At 45.6% G+C, this 17,088-nt stretch overlaps 1 protein-coding gene across 1 annotated transcript in view; it reads right to left on the bottom strand.

Annotated features, from left to right (window-relative positions):
* The window catches only part of PAPPA (pappalysin 1), a 244,000-nt gene that overhangs the window by 5,774 nt on the left and 221,138 nt on the right, over positions 1 to 17,088 (bottom strand). The window contains exon 21 of the mRNA XM_019453913.2: positions 12,562 to 12,660. Within this exon, the coding sequence (XP_019309458.2) occupies positions 12,562 to 12,660 (99 nt within the window). The remainder of the gene's footprint in view (positions 1 to 12,561; positions 12,661 to 17,088) is intronic.

Raw genomic sequence — 17,088 nt, 5'->3', positions numbered from 1 at the left:
AGAAGTGAGCCAGGTGGTTGGGTCTGATATAGTTTTCCAATGACTGAATTTGGTGGGGGAGGGGCAGCAGACTCAAGTTCAACTCATAGCTCTGTTTCTTGCTAGCCCTGCAATAACTTTTATCAAAATCATCACGGGTCATTGTAACAGCAGCTTCCATTTTCAAGGGCAGGCACTTTCTAAATAGGAAAACATCAAATCCTTTGACAACTCTGTAAGATGATGGGTACTAAAACAATCACCCTTTTACAGACAGGGAAACTGAGGCTCTCTGACAGGGGCAGGCATTTGCCCAAAGTGAAAAGTGACAGATCTGGTATTTAAAGTGGGAGAAGCTACTTTTCTCTGAGCCTCAGGTTCCCAGCTGGAGCACTGGTATCATTAAGCCCCACCTTACACTGTGAACACTAAGGGCTGAATGAAATCATGGGTGAAAAACTGTAATGTAAAATGGTAATGTAACTGTAAATCCCAAATTTTGGTTGAAGGCTGTTGAGGAGATTTTGAGTGAGAAAGAAAAGCTGAGAGGTATACAACATGAGTTGTTACACACATGTAACAAAAGCTGTGAAAAAAACGTAAAAACTTTTCCATGCCTTCACACGCTCTGGGACCTTGATCTGGCTTTCCTTTCTAGAAACTGAAAGCGCGAATGTCTTCCCCGTGCAGCAGATGACCGGTCTTCCCAAAGGGCACGGTGCAAGCCCTGCTTGAGCCAGGCCCAGCCTGGGCTAACGCAAGAGGATTTCACCTCATTGCATCATGGTATTTGCATATAACTTTTCCCAGGGGGCCCCCATCTGCGCAGATGGGTGTAATAACCTCATTCACCTCCTGCCTCGGCAGGGTCTCCAAGTGCTCACACAGTCTCAGGGAACATCTTTGTCCTCCTGGCTTGTGGACTCATTCTGTGTATCTAACTCTTCTCTCTGCCTCTTGGCCTGCCTTCCCTCCCTCCCTCTCAACCTCTTTCCATCCTGCAATCTTGCAGTGATTTAAAATGGAAGATTGAAGTATAAGCCCCAGCCCTCTCATCTACTGGTGTGAGCTTGAGCATGTGACAACTTCTCTGAGCCTCAGTTAATTCATTCATTAAATGGGCATAATGAAAGCGTATACCTCCTGAGGTTGTGATGAGGGATAAGGGAACTGATGAAAAACATAAAGCACAGTTCTTGGCATATGCTCAGTGCATCGATGGATCGATCCATCAATTGATAGATATCTCTCTCCCTCAGTGAGGCAGGAACCATGTCTGTTTTGTTCATTCTTGTTTTCTCAGAGCTTAAGCCATAGAATGAATGAATGTTCATTTCTCCACCTCTCTCTCTTTCACTGTACCCATGACTAGCACATCTCTGTTTCTCTTTTCAATTTAAATTCATAAGCATTCAGGGGTGCCTGGGTGGCTCAGTCGTTTGAGTGTTAGACTTTGTCTCAGGTCACGGTCTCATGGCTCATGAGTTCGCGCCCTGTGTTGGGCTCTCTGCTGTCAGCACAGGCTTGCTCTGGATCCTCTGTCTCCCTCTCTCTCTCCCCCTCCCCAACTAGTGCCTCTCTCTCTCACTTTCGAAAATAAACATTTAAAAAATTCATAAGCATTCACGAGAATGCTAAGCATTCTCATAGATGCTTCTTCCACGCAGTGTCTTTCTGCTTACAACTACTTGCTGTTCCCTGTTCAGGACACTGACTACCTAGTTGTCATGCCTTTGTGAAGGCTGTGCCTTCTAATCTAGAATATCCTTCCACAGCCTCTAAACGACATAGAGGAAATTCTCCAGTCCAAGTGGGGAAACTGATGGTGGGGCCAAGTCCGAATCTAACAGCTGAGGTCAAATGGGGAGAGTACCATCATGGGAGCCAGGAGGCCTGGACTGGTCTCCTTGCTGGATTCACAGTCACTGAGCAATTTGGGGAAAATCCCTCCACTGCCATGACCCTCAGATTCTATATCCATAAAAGGGTGATTTTTAAAAAGACCGCACATTTCATACGGTTGTGAAGTCCAAACAAAAATAAACATCCAGAAGCCCCAGCACGTGGCCTCACACTCAGGAGATGCTTGTGCTGAATCAGATTTCCCGCCAGCTCACCTTTCACCATCGGTGACACCTTTGCTGCCTGTTGTCCCCTTCTCCCACCTCCCTGACTTCAGCGGCTTCTTTGTCCTCAACTCAACCCTTTCCTTTATCTAGTCTCTTCTCCTGTCCTTGCCACATGCTAACATTAGAATGATCCGGTTACCTCTAATGTCCTGTGCAGAGTTCTCTCTATGGCTCTAGGACCCATTAGAGAGAGTCTCACATCTGATTTCTCTCTCTTAAAGAGAGAGAGAAAAGCTTAAAAGAGAAAGAGCTTCCCGCTGCGTCTCACACAGGCAAAAATTGAACAGATCTCTTAGAATAAGACCCAAAGTCCTTACCATGAGTTCAAGGCCTTGCATGATCTGATCTCCACACACACTTCTTGGACCACCTCTGGCCCCTTTCTCTTCCTGACTCTTGGTGGCTTATTTATTTATTGGTTCCTCAAATACTACAATTGTTTTCCTACCTTTTTTTTTTGCCCATAATCCAAATTTTATGGAAAAAGTGACACCAAAGTACGAGATCACTGTTGTATACCTTACAAAATTAAACATAATTATTGGCAGATAACCTGGAATTACTGAACAGATAAGGCTTTCTGTAATAGAACACAAATTCAGAAGGTTGTGTGGATCATTAGCGTCGTTTTCTTCTAAATGAACCCCTTCTGTGACCTTTCCTCCTGTTGGCTGGGATGACACTGTCCAACAGCCTCCATAAGGGAACCACCATCTGAGCAAGTCTCTAGCCATCAACCTTCCTCTCCCCTCACTGCTCTTTCCTGGCCAGCTGCTCCTCCATTCTTCAGGTCTTTGTCTCAAGTCTCACCTCCTCCCTCATTGGTCTGACCAAAGATCGCATCATCACCTTCATCTCATATCACGTCATCTCATTCTGAAATGCTTCTGTACTTGTATGCCAGCTCAGTCTGAGCAAGGACCATGTCTGTTGTTGACCTGAGTCTTTATACATCACATAACAGGCACTCAACGGACCCTTGAACGGAGGAACAAATGAATGCATGAATATGCACCCAGAACACAAGGCAGGGACCTTCTGCTGTTGCACTCAATCTCTATGTGAGTGTGTACATGTTACTTCCCTTCTCTGGGCTTCATTTTCCCTACCTGTACATTAAGATTTGATTCTAATGCTCTCTACCTTCCCATCTGTCTGAAAATCCTTCTCATCTGAGAAAGGCAGAAGGCAAAAGCCCTGGCCAGAAAGGATGCAGAAATTTAGGCTTTCTCCACAAACCCTGTCTTGCATGTTACCCTTTCTGCCATCCCCGGTTCTACTAGTTTGTCCATTTATCACCAGCTGGCAGGGCCCCATCACCAGTTAGTTTCTCTAAGCCAGTGTGGCCACCCTGGTGAAGTGAGCACGGCATGGCCACTCCCTTTCCTCCCCAAGTCAGCCAGGGCAGTTTTGGCATTTTCCCAGAGAAACAAGTCTGGAAACTGAGGGAAGGAACCCCGATCAGAATAACAAAGTCTAGAAGGTTTGGCCTCAGGAGGCAGATCTGGAGCCTCCTTATCTTCACTGCATGCTTGTAAATACAGCTGCATTTACCAAGCCTTGCTAGGAGTTTGGGAGGCAGACAAGTTCAGGTGTGGGCTCCACCTAGGTGCTGCTTTTCCAGCAAGTCCTTGGCCCCCTGGGGACTTCATGTCCCCATCTGTAAGGCAAGGGTCCTTGGAAAGACCTCGCAGGGTTCTGGTGAGGAGTCCATAAAATAACCAGCTCGCAGAAGCCCTAGTGCAGAACAGACGTACAGCCTCTTGTTTCCTCCTCCCATCCTTCCTCTTGCATCTTAGCAAAGTGCCTGTTCAGAGCCTGCCTTGGGATCCTCTCTTGTCACAAGCATCCTCCGTGGCAAGTGGGAACAGAAAGGTAGAGACTGTCAGCTCTACCTACTTCCCAGGTCTGACACGGGTCCACCGCAGTGAACAACACTTTACACACATGGTACCACTTCCTGCGGCCCTTCCACATGCCGGATAATTCCTAATGTGCTGGCTAGTCCACACTGCACAATGCTGTGAGGCTGTCGCTATTAGCTACCCATCCTGTAGGTGAGAAAACAGAGGCTTCAGAAAGTTTAAAAGAAAACAAACTCACCCTGGGCCTCACTACCAGTCAGTAACTAGACGGTGTAGGATTCTAAAGTCCACTCCAAACACTGAGAGCTTTTCAGCAGGTGAGAGTAAAAAGGCTCCTCCTTCACAACCTGGCCAGGCTGACTGCTGCTGTGTCTTTTGATAGCCAATAGCCTTTTATCCCTTAGTATGTGCCTGCCTGAGTTAACCCAATGTGCGCTGTCTCACTCACTCCTCCCAGCAACCCTAATAAGGTAGCTATTCTTACCAGCCCCATTTTACATCTTAGAGGAAACGAAGATGCACAGGGGTGAGTCACTTGGCTGGCGGCTGGCCTGAGATCTGCATCCCTGTTTGTAACCACTCCTTGGTACCGACCCCCCAGGAGGCAGGTGGAGCAGGAGTCAGGGTCCCCTTTTTATAGAGAAAGAAACTGAGACATGGAAAAAAGGGTCACATTCCTGGTAAAGTCAGCTCTGAACCCAATTCCCAGGTTTCCTGGGAAATTCCCCAAGCAGCTTCCTACCTTCTCCCCCAGATGGGCTCCCAAGAAAACCTACCACCCACAGCACAAACGCCATGGTGGCCAGTTTACATGTGGGATTCCCAGCACCGTGTGGCTAGGCTATCCCATAAATGGCTTGGCCACCCACTCTAGGATTCTGTCAACAAGCCCAGGTCAATGACCAAAGGCCACGAGTCTCTCCTTTTCTCCTCTGTACTGGAGATGGTGCTCAGGGACAGGGGTTTCTCCTTGGGGTGAGTTGCCCAGGATAACACCTCCACGTGTGTGTGTGTGTGTGTGTGTGTGTGTGTGTGTGTGCATTTCAGTGGCTCAGGAATGCAGCCCAGGCAGATGTACCACAAGGTCCTGGCTGCAGGTCTCCTCTGAGGCCGGGAGACAGGCAGGGGCAGGATTGTGACTCAGACTCAACGGGGAGGTCACAAGCAGAGAGCGTGCAGTGTGGGGAGCAACACGCATCCTATGCTGAACGCCAGAACGCCTTGACTACCCACACGCCCACCGTGGGAGCTTGGGCACATCACTTCACCACTCTGAGTCTCAGGGACTTCACGGTGTCGACAGATGTAATGAGATCAAGTAGACCAAGGTGTGATGCAAGTACACAGACTCCCCGTAAGCTCTTTGGAGGCAGGGTAGATACGTGCCTGGTACAGGGCATGGAGGAGTCAGTGAATACAGAGGCGTGTTTAAATGTGGATAAAGTGGTCATATGGATACGGGGAGAGAGAGTAAGGGAGAGAAAAGGGAATGAGACTTGGGTTTGATTCCTTATGCTGTTAGGCAAGTTATTTTCGTTTTGGGGGCTTCAGTTTCTCTGTCTGTAAAATGGAGGCAATGACAGGCCTGTCCATTAGAAGTATTTTGGATAAAGTATAAAATTCAAGTAAAGCACCTAGCATGGTATATGGGCATAAAACATGTGCTCAATACATGATGGTGATAATGAGGGTGACGGTAATAGCGATATTGGGGATGTTGCTGTTGATGGTGGTCATGATGATGTATGTTGACAATGGTTATGAGAATGGGAACTTTGAGGGACAGATGGGTCTGAATAGGATCAAACTAAAATAAGTATCTAATACTTACAACTCCTATCAGTCTACACTAACACCATGTATTAGGTGTTCTTGTGGACATAGTTCCTCGATAAGCCATTTACAGATGAAATGCATGTTTACTCAAAAAACAAAATAAAGTAGTGTCTGATTTCTCCGCATGGAGAATTCAAAGCTCCATCCCAAACAGGGAAAATCATAACACTCCAGAAGCCAATGATTTGGTGGACGAGGAATTAGTATAGTCTCTTTAGTCATCTTCTTGTTATCTCTTACTAATCTTTCAAGGTAAACACATCTAGCCCCTCTTCCAAGAAGCCTTCTAGGATCCTCTAGACTAGTTCAATGCTTAGAATCATTGAACACTCCTTGGCTCTGTGGATAAGGTTCAGATTCCCTGGCTTGGTTTATAAAAGCCCATTCAAGGCTCATTTCTTACCTCTTACTACTTACATCCCCTCTCACCCTGTGCTCTAGCAACACTTAGGGAAATGTAGTTTCCTTAATATGCTCCCTTACATCTGGGCCTTTGCACAGACTGTGCCCTCTGCCACAAACACTGCCCTCACATCCTTGTCTCTGGTCCTCCCCCAACTCCTTTAACCTGGCTAAGATTTACTGTCCCTTTCATATCTCACCTTTGGTGTTGCCTTCTCCAGGGAGCTTTGTCAGCTTCCCTCACTTGCTCTGTCTCTGTTGGCACTTAATATACTCTAAATAAACTCAGCATGGTTGGGACTAGGTCCATCTTGTGGCCTAGAACAGTGTATGTCACATACATAGCAGGTGCTCACCAGTGGGGGGTACGTCAGAACCAGGGATCCATCAGTGAGCAAATGGATGTATATTCTTGACCTCATGAAATGTTCATTTGATCAACAAGAGGGTACAGATTCCGAGACAGTAAATACATTTTATAGCATGTGCCAAGGTGATAAGGGTCTTAAACCAAAGAAAAAAAGTAGAATCCAAAGCAAATGGGTGTGTAAGGGATAGTGTAAGGTGGGTGGTCAGGGTGGGCCTCATTGAGAATTTGACACTTCAGCAAAGACTTGGAGGAAGTGAGGGAGTGAGTCATGTTGGATGAATGGAGAAGAATGTTCTCAGCCAACGAAGGAGCCAGTGACAAAGTCTGTAGGTAGAAGGATGCCTGGCTGGATGGTGAGAAGTTCAGAGGGCTAGAGTCAAGTGAGAGAGACTACTGAGAGTAGAGAGTGAGGCCACAGAAGTAATGGGGGTAGGCAGAACACATAGGGCCTTATAGGCCATTGGAAGAACTGTGAAGGGCTTTGCACAGAGGAGTGATACCACAAGACTTGTTTTAGGAGGACCATTCTAGTTCCTAAGGAGAGATGTAAGACCCACTGATGGACATCACCAACTCTGCAACCCAATACCCAACCCTTTAGCATGGACCACTCAGCGAAGAAGGCTGTTGTCCATCTAATGATGTTTATTATCTTCTCATGTATTATAGAGTCACTAGCCTCCTTATACCAATGGGCTTCATTTCGGTATAATGTCCTTTCCTAAGAAACCACGTTGTTTTCACTTAGATTTAGCAAATCAATATGGCAACCCTATACTTAATGTCATCAGTTAGGCATGCCATCCTGTGCTGAGACCGGTTTCTGGGATTAATCTCTCCTTAATCTTTACTGGTCTCTGCCCCAAATAGCCCTCAGATTCTGACTCGATAGCCAAGTCCCTCAGGGAGCCATGTGGAAAAGCCCTAGACATGAATATAATCCAGATGTCAAGAGATAAAAAACCGAAGGTGAGACTGGCCTGCCCAGGGTCACAGAACTGGGACTCCACCCCAACTTCCCAGACATCTTCCACAATTAGTCCCTTAGCAGCTGTCTGAAACATGACCATAACTAGTGTTCCAGGCCACCACGCCTTACAAAGCCTTGCTATGTTGAATAAGTTAAGGCTGTTTCCCCTTCTTCCCTTAAAGCTCCAACACATGCTTACTGAGAATGATTCCAATTATAAATGATTTTTTTTTTTGTTTTGTTATGAGGGTAAATTACTGAAGCGACCATTCTGGAAATCTGCTCTGTATTCGAGACTCCTCAAGGCTCCAAACAGGAAAATAATAAACTGACATGCTGAGAAGCTGAGTCCTGCCCCTTCCTGTCTGCCTTGCACTGCAGACAGGTGTCTGGATGGGAAACCGGTCACCCCTGTCAGACGGAGTTTCCTGCATAGTCTTGGTCTTGTCTGCCAGCTGGGCCCAGGTCACCCCACAAGGCAGATGTGGGGAACAGCTGGTGTCTGGACAGACAGACAAAGGGAGGAAGGATGGAGGGAGCAGACTGACATTCTGGGCCATCTGACCAGGAGTCCCCAGACCTGGTGACTGGGAAGAGGGTTCGGTAGAGAGTTGGCTAGAAGGAAATGTGGGAGAAGATGCTGAATGCTTGCTTACCCATGGGCCTTAAGTTCATACCGAGGATAGCTCTCTAGGAGCACTAGGAAGGAAGAAGCCCACCCGCCAGGGGAAGGGGGGAAGCCGCAAACTCATTACATCTAGATGTCCAGAACAGGGGTTAGAGGCAGATGCCTCACAGTCTAGACTCACGAGATTTGCATCTCAGTCCTACCACCTGCTGGCTGTGGGACCTTGGCCCTTCTCAGCCTCAGCTGCATTGTCTACAAGATGAGGATAACAACACCTACAATGGGGCTGCTGCGTGATGAAATGAAATGACACGTGCAAAAACGATCACCACTATGCTTGGCAAATCATAAGCTCTCAAAAAATAGTAATGACGATTGTTTGGAATAAGGAAATCCTGACTCTTACCCGCGGCTGTGTCACCTTGTAAAAGTGAGTTCACCCTCTCTGAGCTTCAACAGAGTCTATCTTATTGGGTATCTCAAAGGGAGATAATATGCAGAGACTCTAACCCTGACAAGGCACCATTAATGTGCACCATTAATGGAATTACTGTAATTGAGGAAGGTGCATGAAGTAAGTTCCTGAATGCTAGGCTGGGTGCTTGTGGGCAGGGAACTCCCCACGCTGGGTGGCTGAGGCCAAGAGTTCAGGTAGGAATGAAACAAGGCCACCAGTAAGGGGCAGGGAATGAGAGGAAGGAAGTCAGCCTCTGGCCCCTCTCCTGCCATCAGAGGCTTCCTGCTGTGGAAGCTGGAGACAGAAACCAGGACTTTTTTCCACTCAGAGGAAACTGCTGTCTGGGACGTCAGGGATGGCTGGCAAGGCTGGGAGCCTCGATGACTCCCCACCCTGTCTTCACTGCTGGGAAGGGCTGCTTTCACCTTGGCCAAGGGGAGGAGTCCCACGTCCAAGGTTCCCTGGCAGTCGGGGTTCATGGTGAATTGTCTCCAACAAGAACTGGGATGGTCACGCTCATGCGCACTAAGGACTCAGCCCCATGCAGGAGCAAGAGCTGGGCTCCTGAGTCAGGGAGAACTGGGTTCGAATTTGGGCCTCGGCAGTTGTGGCCAAGTGACCTCAAGCAAAAGTCCTGTTGGTGCTTGGGGCCCAAACTGCTTCACCTGTGCAGCAGAGGTAATAGTGACCTGTCAGAGCTGACATGGGGATTAAAGAAGGTCACAGAGGACACGTGTCTGGCAGGATGTCTGACAGAGGGGACAGTTCACTTAGGGGTATCTTTTTCATCCTCTGTTTCTCCACCTGCTGTCTCTAGAACCCAGTCTACTGCAGGAAGCAGAGTTGGGTGTGTACGAGAGAGTGTTAATGCATTCAAGAAGCTGGAGTTTACTCAGAAGTTAAATTGGGGAATTTAAATTGTAGGAAGTGTGAGTTTAATTTGAGACACACTTCTCCTCCAGACGTCAGACTTCCAGGAATCCCCAATGTGAAGAAAGCACCAAACGCTGCGAACAAGGAACAACTACGGCAAAGCCGTGTGCGCCAGAAGAGAAGGTCAGGCTCTGTAACCCATGCTCCCCACATGGTTCTTACAGCCCTCTCCATCCTGTCTTCCACCACTGCTCACCTCCTCCAGGAGAGCTGCTCATTCTCCAGGGCTCCATGTAAATGTCACCTCCAAAGCAGCTTTCTCCCACCTTCACGCTGCTCTCCAAAAGATCCTGCACCTGTCCTTTACTGCCCTTGCACAAAAGCACTACGAGGTGTGGTTGTATATACCTCACTGCTTAACACCTGGCTCCCTTAATAGACTGTGCGCTTCACAAGGGCAGGTGTCAGTCTATCTGGACTCTGGAAAGTGCACACAGTCCGGGACAGTGCCGGGCCCACACAAATGCTCAAGGAACATGCGTCTCACTGAACGAAGGAAACTTGGCCGACAAGAAGGATCACCAGTTTAAAGAAGGGGATCTTTTAACACAAAAGGCCAAAATTACATACATAACGTGGGTGGAAAAGCAATGACTATGAAGCATATGCATAACTGCCAAAGAACGGACTCTGGGTCTCTCACTAAAGAGGCAGCACTCACCTAAGGGCCCTGATGTCTGAAATTGTTGCACCCGAACCCAGTATAGGAATAGAGAGCCAAAGTGGCCATATGGTGTACATGCATATATTTTTGCAAGTGACTGTAATAATTTGGAATCTGCACCTGAACCCCAGTCTCATGACTTCATGTTCCTACCATGCACTCTGTAGAAACAGCAATCCATTTAAGGAAGTTTCCCAATAAAAATAAATTAGTTTTTTTTTTAATGTTTTTGTATATAAGTTATAGTTGGTAGGAAAATTCTTTTAATCGGAGCTGCTCTTACTCCAGCTGATGGTGTCACATGAATGATGTGTCATAATTCTACACAAACTTCTATTTAAAACACAAACTTCATTGTCCATTCACTTTCGCAAATGGCTCATTCCAACGAGTGAAATTGACACTATTGTATGCTATTCATTTGGCAACATGTATCAAGAGCCTTATAAATGCTCGCACCTCTTATCCTAGTCCTTTCAATTCTAAAAATCAATTGTGAAGGAATAATAAGAGCTAGAAAAATATTTACCTGCAAATATATTCACAAGCATCATTATTTATCGTTGTGAGAAACTGAACCCAAGAGTTAAAAATAATAGCCAGAGGGGAATGGTTACACAAATTACAATACATCACAACCCTGTGATAAATAATAATAGAGGAAAAACTATGGCTGGGAAATTTGTAATAATGTCAGACCATATTCTTACATGTAAGATTTCCTGTGCTAAGTGAAAACAAAACAAGATTGCAAGCTGGAAATGCAGTGACATATACATAGGCGCAAATACCCACACACTTAAACACACACATAAAATACTCCAGAAGGAAAGCAATGGCTATTTTGGGTTGTAAGATCAGCAGTGATGGTGGTGTTTTACTTTCTGGATTTTCCAAAAAGTAGAATATGTATTGTTTTGTACCCGGGAGAAAAATAAAATTCACTTTCTACTAATGAATAGAAATGAGTGAATAAATACAAAACAAATTCATTAATAGAAAATTCATTAGTAGACAATGAATTTTATTCAACTGTATTCGGGCAGAAAGTGTTTACCTTCAGTGTTTAAAACAGAAAAGAAGGGCAGGCATCCTGAAACGTTGCCCATACAAGACTGGCTGATCCCAGAGAGCCCCAGCAGCCCTAGTCATCAACCAAAAAATGGAGTTTGAGTGTGTTCCTTGGGTCTTACCCTGTTTATCCGTGCATTCTAGGGTCAGAGCATCATTCTTAAAGGAACTAATTCTTTTAAGGATGGTACAATATAAAGGTATTTAAGTAGCAAGCCAGGAGCCTTGCTCTGTGTCTATCACTCCCTCTGCCACCATAGACAAATCATTCCTCCTCTATGGGCCTCAGTGCCCCATTATGAAATGAAAAGTTTGGACCACATGATCACAGACACCTCGTCAGCTAAGACTGACTGACCCGTCTTAGGAACAAAGTTCTCCCTCCTTTAAAGAGAGAGAGATGAGCTCAAATGATTTTTTGGCTCAGAGTATTGATGAATATAAAAACAGAAATAGCTTCCCATGAACATATTCATCACAAGAGTGCTCTCAACTTGGGTTGCCCTGGTGGACCCATCTCTTCCCCAGCACTCATCAGGAAGAAAGTGGAGGTGGCCACTCTTCTGTGACTGGTAGATACACGTGATAGTCAAATATTCAGGTTTTACTACAAACACTTGAATCACTCCTATTACATCTTAATATGCCAAGGAAGAAAATCACAACCAAGACCACCCCTGCTAATTTTATAAAAATTAGATGTGAGAAACAAGAGATTACAGAATAATCAAAGGCTATGACTTACCTTGGTAGAAATGTCCCATCTTCTCTCTTCCCCTAGACTTTAGCCATACAGCCTAAAAATGCAACTTCTCTCTAGGATTTTACATGCCCCAGGAATTCTTTTCCTGGCCACCTCCCTGATCCTTCTCTTTATCTCTCAAGTTTCAGCTTCCATGCTGATCCCTCTGTAGAGCCTTCTCCAACCCCTGGCCTGGGGCCTCAAAGTGCTCTATCCTCCTCATCCCAAAGTATTGATGACTCTTGTATTTGTCTGCTTCCATACCTGGCTCTAAGCTTTGAGGGTGAGGAACCACATCTGCAAAGATCATCCATGAACCTTCCCACCTAGCTCAAGGCCCAGCACATGACATTAGCTCAACTACTGCCTAAAAGAATAAAAAAAAAAAAAAATACAGTACAGTACAGCTTGTGAGCAAGTGCTGACACAACCAAGGCACTAGGTTATCCAGCATGTAGGGTGATGCTGGCTGGGAAGCTGGGCAGGCCTGCAGGAGGCGGTGCCCAGGGGCCTACCTTTTTGGTCTTCACCGTAGAGGCACAGCAGTCCCCACCATCGTAGTTGCAGAAAGCCCGGTTGTTGATGGCATCACAGTAATTGTCTCCCATGAAGGGCTACAAAGGGGGAGAGAGGCAGAAGGGAAGGAGGCCTGTTAGCATCCTGAGTGGGTGAGCGATGGCCCTGCGGTTGTCTAGCTATCTCTCAACCTTTTAAAAACCTCTGCAGACAGCCTACCTGGCTTCAAGTCTCAACACCCTCTTAGACCAGTTATCGCTTCTACCATTTTTAAAGACTTATCTAGCTGAGTTTTCCCCGACTAAATTATGTTTACGCTGGTGGACACACTTGTAGGAGTATGTAAAGCCACAGGATAGATCACTTACATCTTTCCAAAGCAGGACTCATTTTACTTCACGAAAAGATTAGAAAATTTGAGCACCTTCCCCCTACTTTTCCTAGTAGTAGGTAATTAGACACACGATTTATAATAAAATATAAGCTGAATGCAATCTACCCAGAATTATAAAGATCAAAAGTAAGAATTCATAGGAATTTGGCACAATTGTCCGTATGTGATTGTGGGCTCCTTCTCCTCTAGCACTGGAGTACAGATGTACTTAACGTCACGTGCTTTATGTGTTTGTTGTCTTTGTTCTCCAAATAACATGTGAGGTAAGCTTTGCTCTTCCCTCTTTTCAGATGATTCTGAGGCTCAGAGCAAGAAAAGTGCCCAGCCAAGATCACACTGGCAGGGCAGAGCAATGTTAAATCTAAGTTGGCTTCATATTTTTTTCTTTGCCATTCTAGCCTATATCTAGCACATACTGATTTGTTGCTTTTCTTCCCTGTGCTCCTCCAACTCTGTGGTGCTACAAAAATCAGGAAAAGATGACAGAGTTAAGTCATTACTGATCTGAACCCAGGGAAATCTTACAGGAAAGTCAGGAGTATCTGCAAACCCCCTAACACTTTTTTATTCCCCATCTGAGCACTTAGCCACTGTTTTCTGTTTATGAACATGTAGCTGGTATAAGACTGTGAGCTCATTGAAGATGTGGGCAACATCCAGTTCATCTTTGTCTCCCTATCGCCTATTTTAATGCTGGGCACAACTTTGGCTCTTAGAGATGTTTATGAAATTGAATAGATTGCATTGGCATAGTGGAAATGCAGTTGTCAGGGGTTTGGAAAATCTGGGCTCTAGTCTAACAAACCCCAGTGAACTGGAGGGGTTACTTGGTGATTTTGGTTAACTGGGTTATCTTCACTGGGCCTCGAGACTCCTAGCACAATGAAATAGGGAGGTAGGCTAGGTCCACTGATTTCTCAAAACAATAAGCATACCCCTTGCCCCATCAAAAATAATACCATATGACCCTTTACTATAGAAAGCAGTTGAAAGCAAAACCACTCTAATTAAAGTTCAGGATGGGTCCTCTAATGCTCAGTGACTCACTGATGGGAAAGGTGTCATCAGTTGGCTAAGACCATTGCATCTCAACACAACCCCTCTGATCCAATGGTCTCTCCTTTGCATCCTGACTGTTATGGGGAGAACTGAGCTCCACAAAGAGTCACCCCCACCCCCGTGGCATCCCTGGCTTTTGCATCTCTGCCCCAAATTCACAGAGCCTTTGCGCCCCCAACTTATGATGCCAGATTCCATTTCCTCACTATCCTGTTAGGGTCTAAAAGCATCTTAGCAAGACAGAACTAAGAACAGGCAAGAGCTGTTCTCAGATGTATGTGTGCACAGGTGCATGGCTATGAAAACAAGCGTGGCTCTGCTGTGCACCTGCCGTAATGAACACATTATCACATTCATATTTGAGCTGAGAGGCACAAACAACAAAGGATAAGCCCTTGGTTCTTCTCTGTGCCTTAGGAGACCTGCCTATGGGCTCTGATCTTTAGGGTCTTTCTTATATCAAATACATGAAGGAAGGAAACCTAATGCACCTTCCTTAGAATAAAAGGAACTGGTTTGGTAAAGGAATAGCTAGAAAAGAAGAAGAAAAAATAAATAAATGAAACTGGTTCTTTTAATTATTATTATTGTTGTTGTTGTTGTTGTTGTTGTTATTATTATCATTTAGCCCCTGAAAAAATCTCCAGTCTCATCACTAGCTGTGTGTCCTTTCCTGCGGCACATCCATGCATCTGTCCACCCATCTACGCATCCATCTTGTATTTAACCATATTTACTGAATGCTTACGATGTGTGATACACTATGCTAAAGAAAAAGACATAATAGTGAGTCAATATAGATCGAGCTCCTACTCCTCCAGACCTTACACTTCAGTGAGCAGGCAAGCTTTAATCAAATAATCACACATCTAATTGGCCAATTTCAACTCTGATAAGACCTATGGAGGAAAGGTACGTGATGTTGTTAAAGAGGACTGAACCTAATCAGGGAGCTCTGTGAAGGTGTCCCTAAGGAAATTACATTTTGGCTGGGATCCGAAGACATGCAGGGGTTAATTAGATGAGCGTGTAGAAGGGAGACTTTCTAGAAACAGCAAATAACATGTGAAAAACTTCACTACTTAGAGATTTTTTTTTTTCCATCGCTGGTATTTCTCATGGCTACTACTATTACTAATATGTTCAGGTGAGGAATTGAACCTTCAGGATCTAGTTCAAACCTCATCCCTCCAAAATGCCTTCTCTAATTCCCCCCGGATATTCTGTGTTTCTACAGCTTCTTGTACTTTTGGATACAGCCCTTGGTACATCTTTAAGAATTCTCTCTTTGTCTATCTCCTTTACTACACTATGAGTTCCTGATGGGTGGGAATGTGTGTCATTTATTTTTGCATCCTAGATTTTCTAGCAAAATGTGTGGCAATTTGAGCAAAACTGTATCAAATATACATTCCTTACATGTTTACTGAGTAAAACCTCAGGAACGGATACACGGATGGACAAGGGGCAAGGAGATACCACAGATGAGTCAGGGAGAGCATAGTTACTATTTTCACTTGACTAAGATCATGGTGTTCCCAGAATGCAGAGTAGTGCTGGGCACGTAACAGGCATCAGTGAAGCTCTGACACATGAGTGAGTGAATGACCACTTTGGATACGGTGGGGGCAGAGGGGTGGGTAGAGGGCTCAGGAGTCTCAAAACCCTTTCTCAGTCTTGGCTACCTCTAGACACTCCAGGTTGATGGCTCCTTCCTGGGCCCAGCATTTGTATCTCTTCCAGGCATTGTTTTCAGCCCCAGGTAAGAGGCAAACTATTAGCTCTAAGCTGAGGAGTAAAGGAGAGGAGGAGCACCTACAAGGGCAAAGGCGATAAGCATCATTGGCAGTGCTCGGAGCCTGACAGGTGAGGGTCTCCTAGGCCCCAGTGCTGAGTCAAAGGAGGGATCGAATTCTGCTGTCACACTGGCTGCCCAGACCGCCAACTCAGCAGAACAAGCGCCCAGGTAATCCAAGCTTCCTTTTCGCAAAGCACTGGACCGATCCAGAGAGATGGAAAGAAGCAACAGCCACAGGGCCTGGGCCTTGGCCTTGATTTTGCCATTCCTGGCTGAATCTTGGAAGAATGGAGGTTCTTAAAGACTTCAGTGTCAAGTGCCCTGAGAAGATGCTATAGGGAGCTCCTAACCAATGCACAGAAACAAAAGTGTGACCCAGGGACTGTCCTGTGACACTTGCAGTTCCGAGGTGTTTCATGGGTGGGAGGTGGCCTAGTGGAGGAGAAAAAGCACTGGGCTGGAGTCAGGAGACCCAGGTTCATGCTTTGGTTCTGTGGCTTTTATGCTGTGCAACTTTGGGCAGTCCATCCCCTCTCTGACCCTCATTTTCCACTCCATATAAGCATTGAGTAGATCACACTAAATTAGATCATACTAAGAACCCTTCCAATTTTGGCATTCCATCAAATTTTAGATTTGGCTACTATCTAGGTCCTAGTTTCCTCATCTTTAAAATAAAAAATCAGGTTTAGATCATCTAGAAGAGCATTTCTGGCTCTGACATTCTAAGAATTTCATCAAAGTTTTCTATGGGGCACCTGGATGTCTCAGTCACTTAAGTGTCCAACTCTTGATTTCAGCTCAGGTCATGATCTCAAGGTTCGTGGTTCCCGAGTTCCAGTCCTGGGTTGGGCTCCACACTGGGCATGGAGACTGCTTGGGATTCTCTCTCCCCATTTCTCTCTGCCCTTCCCATTCTCTCTCTCAAAATAAATATATAAATTTAAAAAAAACCCACAAAGTTTTCTAAAGCACAATATAGTCCTTTTCACCTGCATTTTCCTGAGTGGGCTCTGGGGGCACCGCAGATAAGTGTTCATCCACCTGGATGGAATTTGGGGCCTCCTTTTCACTGTCAGCTGAGAAGAACCACAAAGGACTTGGGGTCCACAGAAATATCTCTTAGTTCCATAAACAGTGCCCCCTTAAGAATACACATGACATCCTAAGTACCCTGTCCCTCCCTAGGTTTGTCACTGAGACAGAGACAGATCATCATTTCAAACTCCAGGGAACAGTTCAACCGCGAAGTCAGAGAGGATTTTCCACTTTCAG

Source organism: Panthera pardus, unplaced genomic scaffold (assembly GCF_024362965.1).
Source record: "Panthera pardus isolate Hobbes unplaced genomic scaffold, ASM2436296v1 HiC_scaffold_20, whole genome shotgun sequence".
Taxonomy (NCBI): domain Eukaryota; kingdom Metazoa; phylum Chordata; class Mammalia; order Carnivora; family Felidae; genus Panthera; species Panthera pardus.
This window is presented reverse-complemented; position numbering and strand designations above follow the sequence as displayed.